The sequence below is a fragment of the Podarcis muralis genome, chromosome 4 (genome assembly GCF_964188315.1).
Source record: "Podarcis muralis chromosome 4, rPodMur119.hap1.1, whole genome shotgun sequence".
NCBI lineage: Eukaryota > Metazoa > Chordata > Lepidosauria > Squamata > Lacertidae > Podarcis > Podarcis muralis.
In genome coordinates this window covers 86,295,996-86,319,209 of record NC_135658.1, presented here as the reverse complement: position 1 = coordinate 86,319,209, position 23,214 = coordinate 86,295,996, and the positions used below count along the sequence as shown (strand labels likewise).

Below are 23,214 nucleotides of genomic sequence, written 5' to 3'. Positions count from 1 at the left end.
ATTGTGTTACTCATTATGTTTATAAATTTCTACACCGCCCTTCATCCAAAGTTCACAGAGCAATTTGCAATATAAAAGCACAAAAGGGTATATCATAGTAACAAACAAAAGCAATATCTCCCAGTTTAAAAGGCCATTGATTGTTTAATTAACCCAAGGCATGGGAGAAGTGGAATTTTTTGCCTGATGCCTCTTCTAAACTTCAAATTCTCATGTCAAAGCATCTTCTTTATTACAAAGATGTGCAGGTCTGAGGGCTGAGGGCATAGAATTCTTGAGAAGGATTTTGAAATGGTTCTATTTTGTTTGGTTGCTGGATGTTTCTCTGGGTGCTGTACTGTTGTCTGATTTTCATTTTCCTCCTTTATCAAGGTCATTAAAGAGGAAGAGCGAGAGAAAAAGTTTTCTAGAAGGCTAAACCATAGTCCCCCTCAGTCAAGTTCACGCTATCGAGAAACCAGGTGATCATGTATTCTGTCCCTTGTAGTAAAAACCAGGAGAGGTTATTTAATAAAGTTTTCATGTTATTGTTTTTTACTGGCTTTGCCTTCCTTTTTCATGTATAAATGTTTTGAGGTGGATTTAGTTACATTGTTTGCTGTTACAGCCGTTTGAAACAAATTATATGGCAAGGATACAAAGGTATAAATGAGCAAGTCTCCATGTGTAATACATACAGAGCACAATCCAAATTTTGTAGTTTTTAATGAAGTTTTTATAGATACATAAGGGAGTGTGCTTTCAAACATAGCTATCTCCTTCCACCTGGCAGTTTTGAAGTTAAAGAGCACCTTAGTTAATTTTGTATTAGAAAATTGTCAACCTCTGAATTTTCCTACAACAACTCTGCATCATCAGTGTTTTTTACACCCACTTAAACGGATGGTGATTGTCTTGAGTCAATATACATTTTGTATGATAAATTGGGGAAAATGCACAACACTTGCATCTGCAGGAAAGCACCCCACTATGCACAGATTATTGCATTTGAATTAGGATTTGCCTTTGGTATGCATCCATTTTTCATGGAAGCAAATCCTGCCTTGGCTACTGCTAAGAATGTCTGAGCTCATGAAGGTCTAGGCTGCATATCAAACAGTGGAAATATAAGCCACTTTACATTACATTGCTGGGTAATTTGAAGTATTCTCTCCCCTTTCATTTGCTTTGTTTTCTCTTGTGAGAGTCTACATCGGGGCAGACTTTTTTCTCTGCTCCTGTGTTTCCAATGAGAGAAGGAGGGTGTCTGCTGTGCAGCTCAAAACTTGCGTTGTTCTAGGCGCATTTTGCAACATGGGATGTCATTAGTGTGAGCAGCTTCTCAGCTCTGGGCGCGGTACTGCACCTGAGATTTCAGATTAAAACTTCAGAATGGAAGGAAAGGAGGACTTTTTTCTGCCTCCCCAGTTCCAGCTACTCTCTGAAGTCTGGAGAAGAGACCTGTGAAAAATGAGCATAATATTTTAGCTGCAGTTCATTCATTTTCAGCTTTGTATTCTTGTTATAAAACAGCGTGCTGAGACATTCCGTTGATGCACCCATAATCTAGGTTTAAGGTGTCATGGAGCTCCTAGCTTTTCTATCTCAGTTTCTAACACTGGCGCTGTGCTATTGGTATGCCAGTCTGCTTCTAATATACAGTAACAGAGCTTCATGTCCTTGAGCTCAGAAACTCAAATAGCATAGCATGTTCTTGCATCTATGGGGAGTTCATGGGGGGGGGGGAATAGGAGTGTAAGTTAAGGCTGGGCGATACCGCCTTTCAACATCACAATGTATCACCAACCAAACATTACAATATAGTAATGCATCACGATGATGAAAAATGGAGGGGGGGGGGACAAGCTACATTGACCCCTGGCGCCTCATGGGGCTGGGGCTGATGCAGCTCGTTTCCCCCTCAGCGTTCTGAGTGCTGGCAGCAGAGGGACTCCAGAGCGGTGGTGATTTCACTCATGATATACCGCTCAGAAAGATGCCATTGTGCTCTGGCCCTCAGATCAGTCCTGGGCGATGTATCGATACCTGAACAAGCCCCCAAACCAGGGCTTTTTTTCAGCTGGAACTCACCTGGACTTAGTTCCACCACCTCTTTGGTGGGTGCCATTGTCATTATAAACGAACAAGGAAGGTGTTCCTGGTGAGTTCCAGCACCTCTCTTTCTAGAAAAATAGCACTGCCCCAAACTATATAGCTTTTAAAATGACCTGTGGTAGGTGATAACTGGTGCTGGTTCAAAGTTTGTTTTTGCCCAGAATTGGCACTTAAAATAGTGTTTGTGTTCATTTAAAAAACATTTTCACTGATTCTGATACAAATGGTTACACTCTTATATTTGGTATGAATTTTCTGTTTAGAGCCTAGAATTTATTTCTGTGTAACAATCCAAAATATTTAGAAGCAGGGATGAAAGAAAGAAAGAGGAGCGTTCTCGCAAGAGAGACTACGACCGTAATCCCCCGCGAAGAGAGTCCTATAGAGACCGCTACAACAGAAGAAGGGGGCGGAGCCGGAGCTACAGCAGGAGTCGCAGTAGAAGCTGGAGCAAGGAGAGGTTGCGGGATCGAGACCGCGACAGGAGCAGGAGTCGAAGTAGAAGCAGAACAAGGAGCAGAGGTGAGTGATGCTCTGCACATGCTGACTTGCAGCATCGCAATTCTTTTTGTAAACTGCTTTAAAGTTTTTTGTTTGTTTTTTTGCAATATGTAAACTTAAATGAATGAATGAGTGTAGGACTGTTTCCAAACTACAAATTGGTACTCTGTAGAAAATGAACGTTTTCAGGTTTGGATGGATAAGACTTGCTTACCGGAGACTTTTCAATATATGTGGTTAGATATCATTTGATACATTCAGATGATCATTAATGTTCTGGCCAATAACGGACAAGTCTGTGGATACCGCTGAGAGGCGAGGAATCATATGTGCTGCCTTGGGATCCTCAAAGGAGAGGCAGGATATAAAGTAGGAATAAATATATATGATTATGTTTCTGCTCTAGAAAAGCTCTGAAGATTTCTTTTGAAAGTACCAGGACAATAATATACAAATATGCCACACAAGTGTGTTCTAAGACACATACGTTTTAAGTACAGTGCCATCCTGTGGATATATACTTAGAAGTAAACCATGGTGTTCAGTGGTGTTTGTTCTCATGCACTGGATGAGCAGACACATGCTTCTTGCTTTCCCTCACATGCTTTTTCCACACTCTGTACACTAGAGGTGCAAAGGAGCAATTGAACCAAGAAAAACTATATATTTGAATGGTCTTTCTTCTGGTTCACTTGCCCGTTCCTTCCCATGGTGAGATTATTGGGGAAGAAGAGCACACACATGGGGCCTCCTCCAGATCTCTCTCTGGGCGAAATCTGATGAAATGACATCACAACAAGTCATTGGGTTTGATACCTCATTTGTCCCACAGTAAAGGGCTTTATTTATGTGTTTCAGGATTTAAGACACTTAGCCAATTGTATTTTTAAATGTGATTTGAGGTTGCCATTGGCTGCCCTGCATGCTTTCAGATCTATAAACCAGCTGGGATTGGGAGTTTTTTTTAGTTTTAAAAATGTTCATCAGTTTGTGTAATACTTGTCTTACTGACATAATGTGGATGCCTTGTTCTTCTTTGCAGAAAGAGATATAGGGAAACCAAAATACGACTTGGACAGAACAGAGCCATTAGAAAACAACTATACCCCTGTATCTTCTGTAACAAACATTTCATCCAGCCATTACCCTGCCCCTACACTAAGTAGCACTATAACGGTTATCGCTCCTGCTCACCATGGAAATAATACTACTGAAAGTTGGTCAGATTTTCATGAAGAACAATTAGACCACAATTCCTATGGGAGACCTCCACTGCCAAAGAAACGTTGCAGAGACTATGATGGTAAGAACCAAAAACGAGTTATCCCATTGCCTTGCTGAGCATTGATGACAATAACCATTATATCTTCCAGACATTTTAAATATTTTCTTCTAAACTATTTCTTATCCTCAGTATTTTGTATTTCATTTTATTGTTTTACAAGTGAAACATAAAAAGTAAAAATGGGTGGAGCTTTTTTTGCAATTGGAAGTTTATGAACTCAATTCCGAAACTGAATGGAAAGCTATTAATTTGCACTGCTCAGAACACTGCAGACTTTTCCTGATAACATACTGTTTTAACTTTTCAGAAAAGGGTTTCTGTATGAGAGGAGATATGTGTCCATTTGATCATGGAAGTGACCCTGTAGTTGTAGAAGATGTGAACCTTCCAGGCATACTGCCTTTTCCAGCACAGCCCCCGGTTGTTGAAGGACCACCCCCTCCAGGACTTCCTCCACCGCCTCCTATTCTTACTCCTCCTCCTGTAAACCTTAGACCTCCTGTTCCACCTCCAGGCCCTTTGCCGCCCAGCCTTCCACCTGTTACAGGTAGGATGCACCTTTTAAATTTCGAAATAACGTACTGTACTATGTTGAAACCCATTAAAACACTGGTCAGATACAATGTCTCTAAACCAAGTTGGGGAAAATGCCTGTTTTCTTAATAATGAGGAGGAAGACAAGAAAATATCCTGGGGCATAGAGTTCCATAACTGGATTTCCGTCACTGAGAAGTCCCTAGGTTTTGCAGCAACTTGATACATCTTAAAGCATAAGGGCCTCAGCAAAACAAGCACAGAAGGTCTTGCTGCCTGGGAGAGGGAATATATAGAAAGAAGTGTACTTTTAGGTATAACGGTGCAGATCTCGTAAGCTTTAAAGGTCAAAATTGGCACATTTATTAAATTTGCATTCAGACCAACTGTATCTCTAAGGATGAGTGTTTATATTGTCTCTATTACCTGTTGCATTTAAAATTCTGGTGGCCGAAGTTTGAACTAATTGTGTTTCAGGCACCAAACTGAAATCTGTAACCAACCAAGCACTACTCCTCTTTCCTTTTACTCCTCACCTTACAGTAATAGGGAACAGCATGCTACTATTTTTATGGTGAACCTACATAGTGCGGCAAGTAGCTTCCCTGGTGACTGTACACTTGTTAAACATTGGTTAAAACATCCAGGACCTTTATTTACATACTGAGAATAGCCTTAATTAAACAGCCAGAAGCTAAACAGTGAGTTCTTCTATCCCTATGTCTGCCTTTATGCTGCTGTCTACCTCTGAAGATCCATAGTGCTGTCAATGGTCAGGATATTATATTTTGTGCTGTATGTGGTTGCTTTTTTCTTTTCACTTTTGGTATTAAATTGTTTCTGGTTTTGGCAGGACCACCACCTCCTCTCCCACCTTTGCAACCCTCTGGTATGGATGCTCCCCCAAATTCTGCAACTAGTTCTGTTCCTACGGTTGTAACAACCGGTATTCATCACCAGCCACTGCCTGCTCCACCCTCTCTTTTTACAGGTGCAGTACTAGAATATTTACTCATAATAAAGAAAGTCTTATTATCCTTAGACAGATGCAATGGACATTGGAGTGTAATAGATTTTATCATCTGGTAGAAACTTGTCATTGCCAAAGAATAAAACTGTAGAATGTCGTTTTACACTCGACAACAGGATCAAAAGCATTGCAAAATTAGTTCCGAGCCCCATGGAACATGAAATGTATTTTTTGCAAGCAGCCAACTTCTTGCAGCAAACTACTTTTGAAACTCATGGGGCTTAAGCAGTTTGTATTTATTTATTTTTTTGCAAATTTATGAATGCTTCATAGCCTGAAGCCATCCAAGTGGTGTACAACAGGATAAAAATAAGATAAAATCTACAAAATACGAAATTTGTCATGGGGATCAGATGTTCAAATTCAAAACAGAATTATTATTATTTAAATCCACTGAGGTAGTTCAGGCTCCACAGAGGAGCCAGAGCAGCTCTTTGGATCCTGGCGAAGATTGTCCAGAGGAAAGGAAGGTTTTGATCTGTCCGCTACAGATATTTTTAGCTTCATAGCTATGGAGAGTGTTGTATAGACTGCCTTGTTTGAATATGGAGCTGTGTAACCCTTTCTGTATTGTAGTGTAACTGGACAACTTTTTCTTTAACAGAAACATACGACACAGATGGCTATAATCCTGAAGCACCAAGTATAACTATCACTTCTAGGCCCATGTATAGACACAGAGTGCATGCCCAAAGACCAAATTTGATAGGACTTACATCAGGGGATATGGACCTGCCACCAAGAGGTATTGTGAAAGATTTATTGATCTATGTTCTCAAGACTTGTCATAACATTGTTTTGTTATACAGTACTAGGAATAATTGCCCGTGTGTGTGTGTGTGTGTGATATTTTCTGCCATTTTGAAATCTGCTAGGAGCAAGATGTTTTCCAAGCTCTGCTGCCTAACCAACTTGTGATGTTAGAATAAAACATATTGATAATACAGGACTTATTTGACAGCGACATGCTCATTATGGAAGCCTCTGTTCATAGACAGCGAAAATGTTGCTTTTGTAAATTTTTTAGCTGAATGTTGGTTTAATGCTATTGTGATATTTTATTGTATGTATGGGTTTTACCTATTTTATTGATGCTTTTATATTTGTAAGATGTCTTGGGGCCTCCCATGTTGTCCAAAGGCAGATTTTAAAAGCCTGCTTAATATATCATTTGAACATACGTTTTTGCTATGTCACATCTTTTATCTGATTTAAGGAAGTATTTATGTAGTTATGAAATGTTAAGAAGTAGAGAAACTAACAAATCAAGATTTTGTGTGTGTGTTTGTTTTTGACTGGTATTCTACTGTGGAGAAGCTAATCCCATACTGTTCTGCACATGTACAAAAACCATCCAAAATAATAGATGTGTTTTTCATTGATTAAAGTGGACAAGTCCCAGTTTACAAGTTCATTATTTGATTTAAAAAATGCACCAAAAAATAAAAAATAAAATTAAATGGTTGGTGGGGAGGGAGAGAGATATCAGCTAATGCACGATGAGACCTGGGCTTCTGATCATTGCCATGAAACATATTGTGCATTTTGGAAAACTTGGAATGGTCAGCACTTAGGGCACTAGAAATGGTACAGCTGCTTCAGGATACTATAAACCGGCCATGTTACATATATGATTGGTGCAGATGATGTTTGACCTTCATCTTGCTTTACTATAAATTGGCTTGAAGAGTTGTGGGGAACTAAAGTGCTTTGGTTCACTTTGCAATACACCACACAGTACAGAATGGTACTCCTTTAATTCTTTCTGCGCATGCCAAAAAACCTCATTTTTCTGGTGGACTGGTTTGGTTCCCTGGCTTGCAGCTTGAATCACCTGAGGCCAGGACAGTTTGCTCAGAAAGATGTTTAGGGGAACTCTACTTTTACCAGTTTGGGGGCCAACAAGACTTGCCTAAACTCATAGAGTATCAACGGAAGGCATGGTTGGATCTGAAAAAGGAAGGGTAAATTTGTGTGGGAGGAAGGGAGACAAAGTTTGCGAAGCTGCAAGGCTCTCCTGAACTACCCATGTTATATTTGTGCTGTGCATCTATGACAGCCCCCCATCTCTTGTCTAGCTTCTTTTTCAAAAATATTGGAAAATATCAAAGGCATCCCTTTCGGGCTCAAGTCATAAGCCATCTGCTAAATATCTAAGAGTTGAAAAGAAATCTTGCTTTCTGGGCAATGTATTCTATAGTTGCCCTGTGGGGTTTCTTGCACTTCCTTTTGAAGCATCTGGTTTTGGTATCTGTTGGAGACCAATGCTGAACCAAAGGGACCTTGGGTTTGAAGAAGGATAGCACTTAGTATGTTCCAAAAATGCAATAAGTCAGCTGATGGTAATAAGGAGAGAAAATCCTACTATAAAATGCACAGACAAACATCTTTTAAAAATTAATCAGTGTACTCTTTCTCTTCCACACAGAAAAACCTCCTAATAAAAGCAGCATGAGGATAGTGGTGGATTCTGAGTCCCGAAAAAGAACTATTGGTGCAGGTGATGGAGTTCCAGCAAAGAAGAATTGGTTTGACAAGTGAGTAGTTGCTAGACGTGTTAACTGCATACTAATGCCTGAACTATGAAATGTGTTTCAAGTTTGCTTTCCCAGTGTTCAAATTTCCAAACCATTCAAGATACTCCAATTAAAATTTCTGTTTTTGGTTTGGAGTATCCCCCTCTCTGTGATATGGTTGTTTGTCATAGGTTGTTTTGTGTAATAGTGAACACTTAACTTGCCCATACAACTGTACAATCAGGTGTTTAAATTGTATTATATAGCCTTTCAATTGGTTCCCCATCACTATGTGTTTTTAGATTATGGGGGAGAGGACTTTCATCCTTTTAAGTCTTGAGCATTTGGTTTCCATGATTAAGTCTGGTTCAACATGGCATGGCATTGTAGTAAATTAGTATATGCAAACCCTGGTTGGGCTATGATGGAGTCACACTGCTCTGAGTGCCAATTATAGAGGCACAAATGAATGGATACCTATAGCTTGTAGCAGGAAGGACAACATATGTACATCTCTGCAAATTAAGGAAATTCAGACATTTTTAACCTTAAAATCTAAAGTGGACAAAGCTTGTGATCTTAAGAGGCTTTCGGCGTTGGATTACTGAAAATTTCAGAGCACCCTCCCGTCCAGATCTGCCCAGATCTGGTGAGTTGATACAAATGTTTTAAAGGGGATCAGCTCCCAGAATAACTGGTGTTTCTTCTCCCTCCCTGTTTATCTTTTAAAGAGACATTTCGTGCATCCACACTGCAAACTCAAACCATTGGGAGGCCTTTGCCTGCAATGAAGGAGATCTGCAACATCCTGTGGCCCCTTAGCCGTGTTGCCAAGGGAACATAGGGTTGCTACCTTTGGTAGTTGTTTGGTGTCCTTCCACTCTCGTGTTTTATTTTTTGCATTTCTAAACAGCCCTTCTCAGGGCAGTTAACAAAATAGTAAGAATTGCAGAACAGCGATTAAAAACATATGTAAGCATTTGTTCAGCTGCACCAATTTCCTTATCTCAGCAGACCAAATGTCTCGTTAGACTCCACATCTGTCTCCTAAAAGCCCGAAGGGACAGGAGCGTCTTCAGTTGACACCAGAACATTTCCTAAAATGTAGCTTTAGACTTGTTTTCACATCTTACCTGTCTGTCCCATTGCAAATTAATGTACTACTAGTAGCTCAAGTCAGTCCCCAACTCATTGTTTTATTGCAGGCAAAACTTTAATAGAACAAGCAGTCCTGCTTTCCAGAAGAAGGTGCAATTTGGAAATGAAAATACTAAACTTGAATTGAGGAAAGTTCCTCCAGAGCTTAACAATATCAGCAAACTAAATGAGCACTTCAGCAAATTTGGAAATTTAGTAAATTTGCAGGTAGGTGGTATCTTTGACTTTTTCATTGCTCCTTATTAGAGCCTAGATCATGAGGGTGCTTTTTCTAACAGGGTGGCAACCTTTGGCCTTCCAGATGTTGTTAGACTCTCATCAGACCTCACCTGTGTAGTCAGTGGTCAAGGATGATTAAAAAACTGTAGTCTAGCAACATCAGGTGGGCTCTAGGTTAGCAACCCCTACTTTATAAGGATGAGCTGAAAATTCTTTGATTTAGTCCACTTTACCGTTAATATAACAGCCAAGTATAAATGGTTATGCTTTCAGCACTCATCCCACTTCCTTAGCCCCATTGCCTTTGTCTCCTGCTGTAGTTTGTTTCCTTACTTCTGGCCACTACTTCCATCCCTTAGAGCAAAGGTCTTTGTGATTGTGCAGAGACATGAAGCATGATTGGTCTAGGGATGTTGATGTCACAAAACTGTCACGTCTTACATATTCAGATAGCCTTGCAGTGGTTTTCTACACTGCTCTTCCTAAAAGAAAGGAGCTCTGCACACATCAAATCATTATACAGAAGGATGTGCAGAGGCAAGTGTGACCATGTTGTTGTTTTCACCCTCTGGAAAATGATGTTCTGTCATCCCCTCCACCAGTATATAGTAAAAAAGAGGGCCTGAAATTAGAAAGAAAGGCTACTATTTATAAAGTACTAATGCACATTTTGGACCGTGTTTGTACATTTAGAAATGGTGTTCCAAGTGCATTACAGTGAAACCTTGTTTGTCAAACGTAATCCATTCTGGAAGCCCACTCGGCTTCCAAAATATTTGACAACCAAAGTCCTGCTTCTGATTGGTTGCAGGAGCTTCCTGCACTCAAGTGGAAGCCGCATTGGACATTTGGCTTCTGAAAAACATTTGAAACCCGGAACACTTCCGGGTTTTCGGGTTTCGAGAGCCGAAGCGTTCCAAAACGGAGGTGTTTGGGAACCAAGGTTTGACTGTATTAATAGTTATTCTTCTATCTCCTTTCTCTCTTGCTACTTACTCCTCACTTCCCTATCCAACTCCTGTTGCCTGCTTAGATTATAGCTGTAGGTATCTTTGAGGCAGGACACATTTTGCTTCTGAAAGTCTAGCACGCTGGCGGTTTGGGGTTAGTTTTCCCAGTTTTCCCAAGGGATGTGGCTGAATGGGGACAGCAAGCCTGTGAGTTATTATTTCTGCTCTTATTCTTGGCTTTTCTTGAAAATCATAGGTTGCTTATCAGGGAGATCCAGAAGGTGCCCTTATCCAGTTTGCTACCCATGAGGAGGCAAAGAAAGCTATATCGAGCACAGAAGCAGTATTAAATAATCGCTTCATCAAAGTCTATTGGCATAGAGAAGGCAGTGCCCCACCAATGTCAACTTCAGTACAGAAGGTAAAGGGGTAGAAGAAACCTGATTTAAATTTTGTTTATTTTTTTAATCCATGTAAACATACATTAGTTTTCATGCACACACACATTTATGTATACTTGTGTTTATTTATGCAAAAACATCCTACCCTTGAGGAGGCCTCAGGGGTAATGTTGGAAGGTTAGCAGTTGTAATTCATTTAATATCTGATGTGCTACAAACACAAGATAGCAGCCTGGCTCAGATGTACCGGTAATTCTGTGGCTGCATTTGCACCTAAACTACACCTAACTGCATACACCTAACTGCATTTGCACCTAACTAAGCCATGGTTTGCTTGCTTTTCCACCTGCTTTTGCATTGTTCCTTTGTAGCCTGGCAAGCACCTGGGGTAGAGTAGCTAACTAAACCATGGTTAAGCAAGGCTGCTCAGGCATAATACCAAACCATAGTTAAAACAAACCAACAAAAAAATCAGGGCTTGTTGCTAGAAGACAAACCATGATTAGCCTGCAGGACTGGGTTCAGTTCAAATGTTCAAACAAGCCACACTATTTAAACAAACAATGGCTTAGCTTTATGTTCCAAAGAGTCCAGTGTTTCAGAAATTAGTCTGCATGAGCCTTAGGTTTGCATGCTTCTCCTTCATGAAAGGAGAATATTTTTCACCTTATGCTTTAGAACTACACTTCCTAGGGACATCGGAATGAAGAATTCTGATTTATCCCAACAGTGGTTAGTAAAAACAAACTGTCAGACTGTTTAGACTTTGAAGTAATTCATTTTTAGACTTAGAATTTACTCTAGTACTGCAGCCTTGTAAACAATTGTACTGAAATATAAATGCTCCTACAAAAGTTTTTGATGCTTAGCTTAGGAAATTTCTTCGGCAGATGAATACTTGCAGTTTAGAAAGCAATGGAGGAATGAGAACATCTGCACTTAAACATTTAAAAATGGTATTGGGGGTGAAAAGTTCATTTTGAAATGTTCGTGTGCTGCTATAAAAATCTGCTTTTCTTTTTAAGGTAATGCAGCCTTTAGCTCAACAGCCCATTTTACCTGTTGTGAAGCAGTCTGTCAAGGAACGATTAGGTCCAGTACCTGCCAGTAACATTGAGCCTGCTGAAGCTCAGAGTGCCAGTACAGAAGCTGTTCAGGTGGGTATAATATTTGTTTTCTAAAATATTAAGAGATCTGTAAAACTAAACTGAAATTTTTTCTTTGATAAAAGGTTCTATTTAGCAGAAATTGGTGGCCTTTATTTAATAAACATACTGAAATGTATAGATAGTTTCCTTCCCCTATTACAGACTACTGGTAAAAAAACCATGTTTCAATTTGTGGCCCAGGTTATAGGCTCTTTAAAAAACTCCCTTTCACACCCCTAGACGATAACTGGCATAATACCCTTGTGATATACTATTTTGTCAAAGATGAAAGATCTGTCTTTTATGCTGCTGGTTGGGTAATATTAAAAGTCTTGGTACAAAATACATATCATACCAATATTGGAAAATGCCAATTATTTTACAAGCAAAACCTATACACTTAAGCAAAGGTCTTTATGTGGAAAAATATGGGCAAAGCAATTTTTATTTTCTGTTTTTATGGAACTATGGAAAACAGTGTCATTTTGTCACATGTTTTAGGGAGATTGAGGTAGTGACATGGCACTGCTATTTTTTTGTGATATCTGTGTGCTTCCCATAACTCCTAATTCTATTATAAGATTATCTTAACGGTGTGCCCTCTAAAGAAAATGCAGAGAGCACACTGTTGAGTTGACGAATTGTATTCACGTTTGTTAAATCGGTTTGCAATCTGTCTTCATGCAGTTCTTGGTATATTATCCAGACAAGAACTACTGCACAGCTTCATCCTGGGTGTGGGAAAACCATATGATCTTAGTTGGAGGCAAGGGGGTTGGTTCATCGATGCCCTGATGCGTTTTTCTTCATCCTAGCCTCTCCACAGCCCCTTTTGCAAGCTTTGGTGCTGCATCTCATTGGCCTGCTCTTCCCAAGCATTTTGTAGCATGGCTTCCAAACTGGTGACATCTCTCTGCCAACCCTCAAGGTCCTGCAAAGCTACAGGGTCTTGTAATAATGCAGGAGGATGTGTTACCCTGGTGCTCTGACAATTTTTCACTACCTTGCCCTCCTTGTTGCTGGGATAGGCAGCTGCCATGCCAGCAATGGAGCTCCTGAATCCTACCACATCCAGCAAAGGTCGGGCGACAGATTCTTAACTGTTGGCCATGACTGCTAAAGTGGTGCTCCTTACTCTCATATGCTGCAAACACCTTTTCTTTCAACTTCCTGGAGGCTGTACTAGAGCCATCTCTCCGGCCTACCTACCAACCAGGCCAGCCTTTCTAACTGAACTTAAAAGAATATTTGAAAATGCAGAAGCTTAAGAAATAATGGCTTTGCTTATAGCTTAAAGTGAGAAATGCCTGTGTTTAGTTTAAAAATACATGATCACAAACTATTTTTTAAATTGTTTTTCCTAGAATGTAACAAAACTGTCTGTGAAGGAAAGGCTGGGCTTTGTACCTAAACCACCCACTCCAGCCACTGAAAAGGTAAGGAAATAATCGTGCCCTTGAACTGTCACATAGCAATAATATCACATGCACACTTAGCATAGGTGCTTCTAATGTCCATTAAACATGTGAATGCAAAATGATTGCATGCTTCTTCTTCCTCTCCTCCTCTTCCTCCTCCTCCTCCTCCTCCTTCCACTGAATAGAACTCTGCAGTGAATTGAACACAACTAAACCTTGCTGACAAAGTTAAGATGAAATAAAGTTTTCAGTATATATAGGCGTCTTCATGAAACCTAAATGGTTGTGGTTTGGGCAGGAGCTTGCATGACAGGGTTATTATTTGTAATACTAAATTGAGATTGGGCCTGTGAATGAAGAGTGGACAAAATTATGGTCCGTTGGAAATAGCCTCTGAGATCTGGTGACAGGCACCCCTTACCGTGATTCTACTTCTTTGGAGGTCTAGGATATTCAGTAAGAGTTGGAACTGCATGGGTGAGCTGCCTTCTTCCTGAAAACTCTGAATGTTCCTAGTGAGTGAGGGGTAGCTTCTGCTGAGTTCTGCTTTTTGCTTTCGGTGTTGCTTTTACTGTTGCCTTACTGCTTGCCCAGTCTGCTTGGGTGCATGACCTGCATCTCGCAGGATTGAGATGCTGCTCCCTTCTAGAGCTCTTCTGTTCTGCTTGGTGAAAAACTGCATGATAGAAAGGGGAAAGAGAGGTTGTCTGGAATGGGTGCAGCATCTTCATCTACTGCTGCCCTTGGATTGTGGACTTAGCTTCTTGCCTTCGCTGAACCAATATACGTGAAATGTGCTTCAGGATCATTTGACTTGGATAAAATTGCTCACACTTAGTGCTATAAGCTTTCTGAAAGCTAGTTGAAAGCCCTGTTTACGTCTTACTTTGTTTATGTCTTACATTGTAGAGCAAGGAGCAGGGCTGTGCTTTTAAGCCTTCCCACAGCATTGTGTGTTTTTCCTTCTCCCCACAAATGTAGCGCTATGTGTGGTTGTGTTAACGGACAGCCCAGTGTGCAGACTCTTGCTCACGAGTAGTGGCTCCACATGAACAGGGCACCTCCATGATCAGGTGTCCTGATTGAGTGCATCAGGAACTCAACATGTTGGGCTTTTTGTTCATACAACATTTGATGGTTTTTGAGGAGTGGGGAAAGACTCAGTTCATGCTAAGAACACAGCCCAGCTGCTTGTTCTAAATACTTATTATGCCCTACTTGTAAGTAATGTGTGAATAGGGTCAGTGTTGCAGAAAAGGGGGTGGGAGAATAACCTTAAATTAAGGTCATGCATGTTTGTGAATGCTTAAAATAGATTTGACACCCTAGAACAGTGTTTCCCAACCTTTTTTGGGCAAAGGCACACTTGTTTCATGAAAAAAATCTCGAGGCACACCACCATTAGAAAATGTTAAAAAATTTAACTCTGTGCCTATATTGACTACCATATTTTTCGCCCCATAGGACGCACCGCCCCATAAGACGCACCTAATTTTTTGGGGGGAGAATAAAGAAAAAAAAAATTTTCCCCTCCCCAGGCACGGGGCAGGCGCGGGGGAAGCCCAAGCTTCCCCCGACCCCAGCCCCCAGAACAGCCTGATATCCGCAAGCCTAGGGAGCCACACTGGTCTCCCCAGGCTTGCGGAGAGGTGCGTGAAGCCCGGGGGCGCTCTTCAGCGCGCACCAGGCTTCGGGATGCAGGCAGCTCTGCGCTACCCTCCAGAGCCCCGTGCGGCTTCGCGCTGGGATCCGGGGGGTGGCGCGGAGCTGCAAGAAGCCCTGGAGCGCAGGCAGCTTCGCACCACCCTCCGGAGCCCCGCGCGGCTTCGCGCCAGGATCCAGAGGGTGGTGCAGAGCTGCAGGAAGCCCTGGAGCCCAGGTAGCTCCGCGCCACCCTCCGGAGCCCCGCGCGGCTTCGCGCCGGGATCCGGGGGGTGGCGCGGAGCTGCAAGAAGCCCTGGAGCGCAGGCAGCTCCGTGCCACCCTCCGCAGCCCCGCGCGGCTTCGCACCGGGATCCGGGGGTGGCGCGGAGCTGCAAGAAGCCCTGGAGCGCGGGCAGCTCCGCGCCACCCTCCGCAGCTTCCTACGGAGGGCGCCCCGTGCTCCGCGCTGCTGGCTGCCGCCCGCAAGCCGTGCACGCGGGGGGGAGTTCCCCTGGGCGCGCAAGGCTTGCGGACAGCTGCGCGAAGAACGGGGCGTCCTCCAAAGGGCGCCCTGCGCTCCGCGCTGCAGGCTGCCGCCCGCAAGCCTTGCGCGCCGGGGGGGGAGTTCCCCCAGGCGCCCAAGGCTTGCGGACAGCTGCGCGAAGCACGGGGCGTCCTCCAAAGGGCGCCCCGCGCTCCGCGCTGCAGGCTGCTGCCCGCAAGCCTTGCGCGCCGGGGGGGGAGTTCCCCCAGGCGCCCAAGGCTTGCAGACAGCTGCGCGAAGCACGGGGCGTCTTCCAAAGGGCGCCCCGCGCTGCAGGCTGCCGCCCGCAAGCCTTGCGCGCCGGGGGGGGAGTTCCCCCAGGCGCCCAAGGCTTGCGGACAGCTGTGCGAAGCACGGGGCCGCCCCGCCTCTCCCGCCTCCCTCCCACGGCACACCAGGCAAGGTCTCACGGCACACTGGTGTGCCGCGGAACACCGGTTGGGAAACACTGCCCTAGAATTCATTTCTAGTGCCTGTTAAAGGAATATTTTGAAAATAGTTTCCTTCTATAGGTGTTATCTACTTCTACTTTGACATAGCTTCAATATACATATTAACAAACTGTTTGGCTTGGTGGCGTTGCTTCTGCATTTGATGACGCACGATACAAAATAAGACTGGTTCTGATTTTTTTATTTGAATCCTTTCATTTGTGACACAGTGTGAGGCAAGAGAGTTAACACCTTTCCCCTCTTTATTGTTTTTTCCCTGCGTGTGGGTTAGGTGACGAATAAGATCTGTGCTAAGTTTATGGAGCGTATTTCTGAGACTTGTTTCTTAGTCCGTAATATTCAGTACTGCAAAACTCTCTTGAAGCCGAGAAATGTTTAAAAGCAATTTTGTATGGCAGGGTGGCGATCTGCCATTCAAAGGGGAAAGTCAACAATCCCACTGGATATCCTCATACGTTAAGCAACAACCATTTGGGGGTGAGCGGGTAGGGATCAGCGGAGAATCTGCTTCTAGGTTTTACTGTGCTAGGAACTTCTGAGAAGAACATTGATCTCTGTATAGTTTGTGTTTTTCAATGAAAGACTTTTTAGCAATATAGAAATTCTTAGGTTTGCTAAGCAGATATCTCCCTTGGCTATAGAGCTACTATATCCTAGGGTTCTGTAGTCAGAAGAGTAGTTATGTGTCTTGCTTGTATACTTGGGTGTAAGTGATCAACTTGTTCCACAGTGGGAATGAATCTCTCCCCAAATCAATTTTACTTAGTTGTTGTGTTTTATCCTCCAATACTGCATAATGCTTGGCTTGCATGCAGCTTGGCTTGCTTGTTTATTTGAGCTATATGTTTTTTAACCAACCATATTCCATGTTGGATATAATGCTTCTTTCTAGGATGCTAGGGACATACAAACATCTCGGGCAATTGCTGGCAGCTGGGAATTGATCTTATTAGCTATACTCCAGCTGTGGAATTCTATGACTTTGTAACGACATCACTTGCCAGCACTTAAAATATTCACCCCAAAATAAGTGAAGAAATGGGAACTCCCATCTCTTCATTAACTGATTATATTGCACCATCTGATTCATATAGAAACTGCCAGGCACAACTTTCCTGCTGAAACAGAGGCACATGTTGATAAAGCTCAAGTAGATTGTTTTCTACAACATATGGAAAACAATTCTGGAATTCTGACTTTAGAGGCAGTCCTAGTCTGTCTTTAAATTGACATGAGTCTGTTTACTCCATTTTTTATGTTCATGCCATCTTTGCAATCACAGCAACAAGCGTCTGTCTTGGAGTAATATACTTTGAATCCTATATTTACGAATTCTTTATTTACTAGCAAAATAAAATGGTTTCCTTCTGTAGGTGTTGTCTACTTCTACTGGCTTGACAAAAACAGTGTATAACCCAGCTGCTTTGAAAGCAGCACAGAAAATGTTGCCTGTTGTTAACAGTTCCATGCTAGATTCTAGTGAAGCACAGAAGAAAAAACAGGTAAATTGAACTCTGCTTATTTATAAAACAGCAATAATTTATTTAGAAATTTGCAACATCTAGAACAGTGTTTCCCAACCTTGTGCCTCCAGCTGTTTTTGAACTACAACTCCCATCATCCCTGACTAGCAAGACCAGTGGCAAGGGATGATGGGAATTGTAGTCCAAAAACAGCTGGAGGCACAAGGTTGGGAAACACTGATCTAGAACATAGTTTGCCATGATTGCTTATTCCTGAAGAAGCTGGATACTGTGCCTTTGCCAGAATCTCTGTCAAGTTCTGAAAATTATTTCAAAAGTTGCAGTTTGAGATATTTTGTTGGTGCATCTTCTCAGTAAAGGCTAAACCTGAATCTGCTTTCATGGACACATTTTAGGAAGAGGGGTAATTTTCTCCTTGCTACCTAAGGCAGTGGGTTGTTAGATGCTATTTGATTATCTTACTTGGCTTCTAGGGTTGCAGAAGATATAGTACTCAGACCAATTGTTAGAATTTAGTTGTGTGAATTATTTTTCTATTTCATAATATTTATATACTGCTTGAATGTAAGAAAAAACCACAAAGCGATTTACAAAAAGACAATCGCAGTTGTGATTGTAGGTGAAGGGGTCAGGCCAGATGCAGCCTAAAGCTTTCTGATCATCTAACAACGATTAGATTGAAGATGCCCCCTTCTCTGCGTCTTCCCCTCTTTTTAACAGATTCCCTTCCCTTCCATTTTTCGAGCTAACTGTGCTATAGTGTCTTGTCCTCACTAGCGTGCTTGCTAAAAACGCTCTACTCCAAATCAGTTGCAGCCAACGTTAGTGGTGGGTTTGTAAACTGAAGGCTGAGCAGTTCATGGCTAGTGGAAATTCAGGTGCAGATTTAGTGCTATATCAGCATTATAAAGCAAAATGGAAGGAGGATTTATGTGCAGAAGCAAAGGAGAATGTAGGGGAAGTTACATATGAGTTACTCATATCTTGTGACTTTCATTAGACTTGGTTTGGTGCCTAACTTCTGTTATTGAGTGCCTACATAGAAATAATACCATCATGAATTACGTCTGGCCCGCTAAATCTCTATACTGTGGACAAAAGAACACAAATGATGACCTCTACACGATAAAGCACAATGAGCTATTTGAAGATCTTACACTCAAAAGCATGAAAGAAGCATCTTCAGTACCAATTACTGAAATGCCCTTAGCCCCAAGAAGCAGTTTAATCTTGTGTTGATCTTAAGGATAGAACTTTGTTTCATGTTACATTTTACAGTAGTATGTATTTTCTGCTGCTGTTCTTCCTGCATAGCTTTCTGAGTCGTCACTTTTTTCACAGCATATTGGACCAGTTTTCTTCTTACCTTTTTTCCCAATGCACTTCACCTTTGGGTATATTCATCTCACTTTTCTAGAGTTAAATAATCCTGAACAATCTCTGCCTTGAAGCTTCTCTTCTCTTAACGTCTTGCATTTTCTCATTATCCACGGAGAGGAGACTTCTTTCTTTTTTCACTTGATGTGGACAAGCGTAAAATGTTTTATCGGCATTTTCCTTTCAGGGCTGTAAGTTTCCAACATCAGATTTGCAATATTCTGCACAGTATTTCGCTGAAGAAACCCTAGTATAAAAACAAAATATTGTGCACGTTCCTTTTCAGAATTTCAAACCATTTTTCATTACAGTGGTACCTCGCAAGACGAATGCCTCGCAAGACAAAAAACCCGCAAGACGAAAGGGTTTTTTGTTTTTTGAGCTGCTTCGCAAGACGATTTTCCCTATGGGCTTGCTTCGCAAGACGCAAACGTCTTGCAAGTTTGTTTCCTTTTTCTTAACACCGTTAATACAGTTGCAACTTGACTTCGAGGAGCAACTCATAGCACGCGGTGTGGTAGCCTCTTTTGAGGTTTTTGAAGACTTTCGTGATTTTTGAAGCTTTTCCTAAACTTTTCCGACACCGTGCTTCGCAAGACGAAAAAAATCGCAAGGCAACAAAACTCGCGGAACGAATTAATTTCGTCTTGCGAGGCACCACTGTAGTTGAATTTTTTTTATCAGTGTATAGTTAGGGGAAGGTGATTAGTATTTGAACTTTGCTATGGACATGAGAATTTATTTGAATGCTGGGGTAGGTGATAAGATCTTCAGAACAGGGATGCAGGTGGTAAAATTTATCAGGAGATGCAAACTCTGGTATTATTTATATATGTAACACCTAGTGGTAGAAATCATTTGACATTCTGCATACTTAATTTTGCCGTAAGATAAATAAACTTGGTAAATTTACTTCCTAATGTCCCAAGATTAGCAACACATCTATGTTATCTAAGTAAATCAGACAATTCACCAATTGAAACTCTTGCATTATCCAGTTTAGTCTCCAAACGTAACAATTTGGAATCATTTATTGACCTTTGCATTTCTCTGTATTCTCTGGATTATTTGGGGAAAGGCCTTGAGTGATATTTGGCTAAGTTTTACTTAGAGGAGACCTCTTGGAATTAATAGCGCTTATTCATGTTCATTAATTTAAATGGGTCTACTCTGAATAAGTTGAATAGCGCCCCTTCAGTTTGGTGCCCAACTTTGGTTAAGAGATGCCACATAGGGCTAATATGCGCAATATCTCTGAAACATTGACACCTAATTCTAACGTTTTAGAATTTCTATGCATATGTTCTAATAAAAGGGGGTGAGATCCATAGTTAACCTGCTTTCAGAAACAAGTTTGATTTCTTACAAATCTGGTATTCCTATTAACCACTTTAGAAAGTTGTCGTGATAAAAGAGTTTCTTTCACTTCTCTTGCAAATTCAGATTTGTTTCAGCTACTACAGAAAAATCAATAAAATAAAATCCATTTGATCAAATATTTTGGAAAGCTTCTCTTATTGCATCACATTTTCTTCGATTGTAATTCAGACATGAATGGGATTCACCTCCATTTGAAAACGACTGGATCACTCAGTACTGTAGTCCCATTAATGTAGCAGTTCTGCAGGCTGGTTTCTTCATTTGCAGAGACCAAATATGATAGATAGATAGATAGATGATAGATAAATTTATTGTCATTGTCCGTATATACACAGTATACACAACAACGAAAATCAAACACCCACCCAAAGACCGGGTTCACATACACATTTGCACGTATCTCCAACACTCTCATCCTATTCAGACATAATCTATAAAAACATAACATAATCCAGAATATAACATAACCTATTAAAGGCATAACATAACCTAAAACCTATCTCATTCCTTCCTACTCCCTGCTTGCTATTTCTTGCAACTGGCAAGAAATATGCAGATTTCTTTCTCAGAGGCCATTGATTCAGAATAACCCAGATTTGTGTCGCATCTTTTTGTATTTAATCATTGGGAAAAGTAATTTCCTCTAATTTCCTTGCATATTAATCATATTTGTCACCAGAAATTGAGTTTCTGGGTATCTTGCTCTGAAAGTCATGATGCAGGTGGTTCAGTGCTTTAAGAAATTGCTTTTGAGGAGAACAAGCTGGTTTTGGAATAGCAAAATAGGCTACATAGGGTTACAGCGATAATTATTTCCTTAATTTAGAGTCTTACATGCTTTGTGACAAATTTTCTCTGTTAAACTGTTTTAAATTTCACTTTTGTTCAAGTTATGAAACTGAAGTATATGACTGTCATTACTGTGTCTTGCCTCAAAATGGAAAACTTTCTGTTAATTTTTTTTTAAAAAAACCATAAATGTGCAGTTACAACTGTGATGAACCAGTAAATATTTCTGTTAACATAAAACAACTTCATTTGCAATTCCTTATTCAAAGAGTCATGGAAAGGTCAAACAGAAAGGAAACAAGGAATTCAGAAACATTTACTGAAGCAGTCCTAAGAATGCATTCCAGATTTAATGAATTGCATTTCCTTGCTATGTGTAGCTATTTTTCTGTAGGCTCTTAATGCATATTAGTTGGAAATCCAATATATTTTAATATTTTTGTTAATTTAGCTACTAGAAAGATGCAATTTAGCCATAAAAGTTACGCATCCTCCAGTTCGCTAACTTTATAAATGCTCCAACAAATCCTCCTGTAAATAGCACAGAATTAGTAATCTTGGAATTCCAGAATGGCACCTGTGACAAAACGTAATGCACAAAAAGCTCTAAATACATAAATGGTGCAGCATCCCTATAGCCAAGTGTGGAACCTTGCACTTCTTAATCCTGAATGTGGTAAGGGAGTGTACAGGTGTCCAGAGGAGCAGATATAACACAAGCATTTGGTCCAAAAATAACACTTGCCAAATGATGTAACTGCGTATACTGCTGTTCTCTGTCAATTATAAATGTAGGAAGAGATGATATCACATAACGATTCAAGGCGAGATTCCATGTATTGTTAGCTCAAGATGTTTGAGAACTAATATTGTGCACGTGGTAGCATACAGAGTTTAATAGTTGCACTAGGGGCTGAATGTGATCTTTCACAAATGCTAAATACCCATTGGATTCTGCTGTTGTGCTACACTTAGACATAGGCACTAGTTAGTGGTATGGCTACCATTATTGGAGATCACCTTCGCCGTGCCCATGCTCAGTCACATCAGTTCTTTCCACATTATTGGTTTATTCTAATAGGGCAGTATATATGGGTAAAATGGGTGGAATTGCGCAGTTACTCATCAGCTTATGTTTAACAGTGGGTGATAATAATTGTGTTTTTATGCTTCCAGGAGGCACTAAGACTTCAGCAAGATGTGAGAAAGAAAAAGCAAGAGATTTTAGAAAAGCACATTGAAACACAAAAGGTAAATACATACATTTATGCAATCGGACTACTGTTGAATAATATTAATAATCATTGATGTATTGTAAGATAGTGCTACTCAAAGTGGTGGTCCATGGACTGATGTTGGCCCACAAGCCATCAGCTGCTGGTCCATGACCCCATCACAGCCCAGGTTGAGTAAGATGCTTCCGGAACCAAATAATGGCATATTGTGGGTGGGTTGTTGATCCACCACAGCAACATAGTTTGAGAAGCAATGTTGTAAGATACAGTGCTTGCTACATCACTGTAAAATCCTGTGCTGTAAAGGTTGCTAAGTGGTGATTCAGGTGAAGCACAAATCTTACATATCTTTCCAGTGCTCATAGGGATCCCACTAAAATTAATGAATCTGGGGTGGTGTGAGCTTGTGCACACCCAGATGAAACTTTGCAAGTAAAACAGAAAGCGGTGATGGAATTAATGGGGTGGAAGCCTCTGCCTCCGTATCCTAGGTATTAGTCTGTGTTATTTGAGTGGAATTCCACTTGGGCCACCAACCAAAAATCCACTCTGGAAGGTCCAGGGACACTCAAACTGTGCGAGGTGATGTCATAGGGCTGAAGGGAGAACTAGCGAAGAATCGCCCTCCCACTTTCATTCATGGAAGCCCCTGTGGAAGGTAAAACACTCCTTCCAAGAAAGAAATAACTCCTTTCATGGACAGAACCTTTTGGATCTGGCTCATGGAAAAATAATTCCAGATTCTCAGCTGAAGCAATCCATGCTATTCACAGCTGGTGTTACTGCCAAGCTAGTACTACTTTAAGAATATGGCTTTTAACAGCATAAAAAATCTTCCCAAGTCAAGTTGTGGAGAGCTTCTACAAATTCAGTTCAAATCTGCCAAACGCCGCCAAGCTTTTCCACAAGTTGTCCTAGCTGTTCTTTCCCAGCTCTTCACAGAGGAGAGCACAGTTTACAAATTTTGTAGAAGAGTTACAAGAATGACTAGTGGGATTCTGTATTGGAGAGTTCTCCATGCATCTTTCTAAGCGCACTAAGTTTGGTGTCAAGAC

The 23,214-nt window shown here is 41.2% G+C and overlaps 1 protein-coding gene across 2 annotated transcripts in view; it reads left to right on the top strand.

Moving 5' to 3' along the window:
• RBM26 (RNA binding motif protein 26) overlaps positions 1 to 23,214 on the top strand; it is a 45,659-nt gene that overhangs the window by 11,855 nt on the left and 10,590 nt on the right. The window contains exons 4-16 of one of the 2 annotated variants that reach the window (XM_028728276.2): positions 373 to 461; positions 2,399 to 2,616; positions 3,638 to 3,898; positions 4,188 to 4,427; positions 5,268 to 5,405; positions 6,049 to 6,189; positions 7,873 to 7,981; positions 9,166 to 9,325; positions 10,544 to 10,708; positions 11,714 to 11,845; positions 13,201 to 13,272; positions 17,268 to 17,396; positions 22,101 to 22,175. In XM_028728276.2, the coding sequence (XP_028584109.2) occupies positions 373 to 461; positions 2,399 to 2,616; positions 3,638 to 3,898; positions 4,188 to 4,427; positions 5,268 to 5,405; positions 6,049 to 6,189; positions 7,873 to 7,981; positions 9,166 to 9,325; positions 10,544 to 10,708; positions 11,714 to 11,845; positions 13,201 to 13,272; positions 17,268 to 17,396; positions 22,101 to 22,175 (1,929 nt within the window). The remainder of the gene's footprint in view (positions 1 to 372; positions 462 to 2,398; positions 2,617 to 3,637; positions 3,899 to 4,187; positions 4,428 to 5,267; positions 5,406 to 6,048; positions 6,190 to 7,872; positions 7,982 to 9,165; positions 9,326 to 10,543; positions 10,709 to 11,713; positions 11,846 to 13,200; positions 13,273 to 17,267; positions 17,397 to 22,100; positions 22,176 to 23,214) is intronic. The other variant, XM_077927713.1, reaches the window with a different exon arrangement.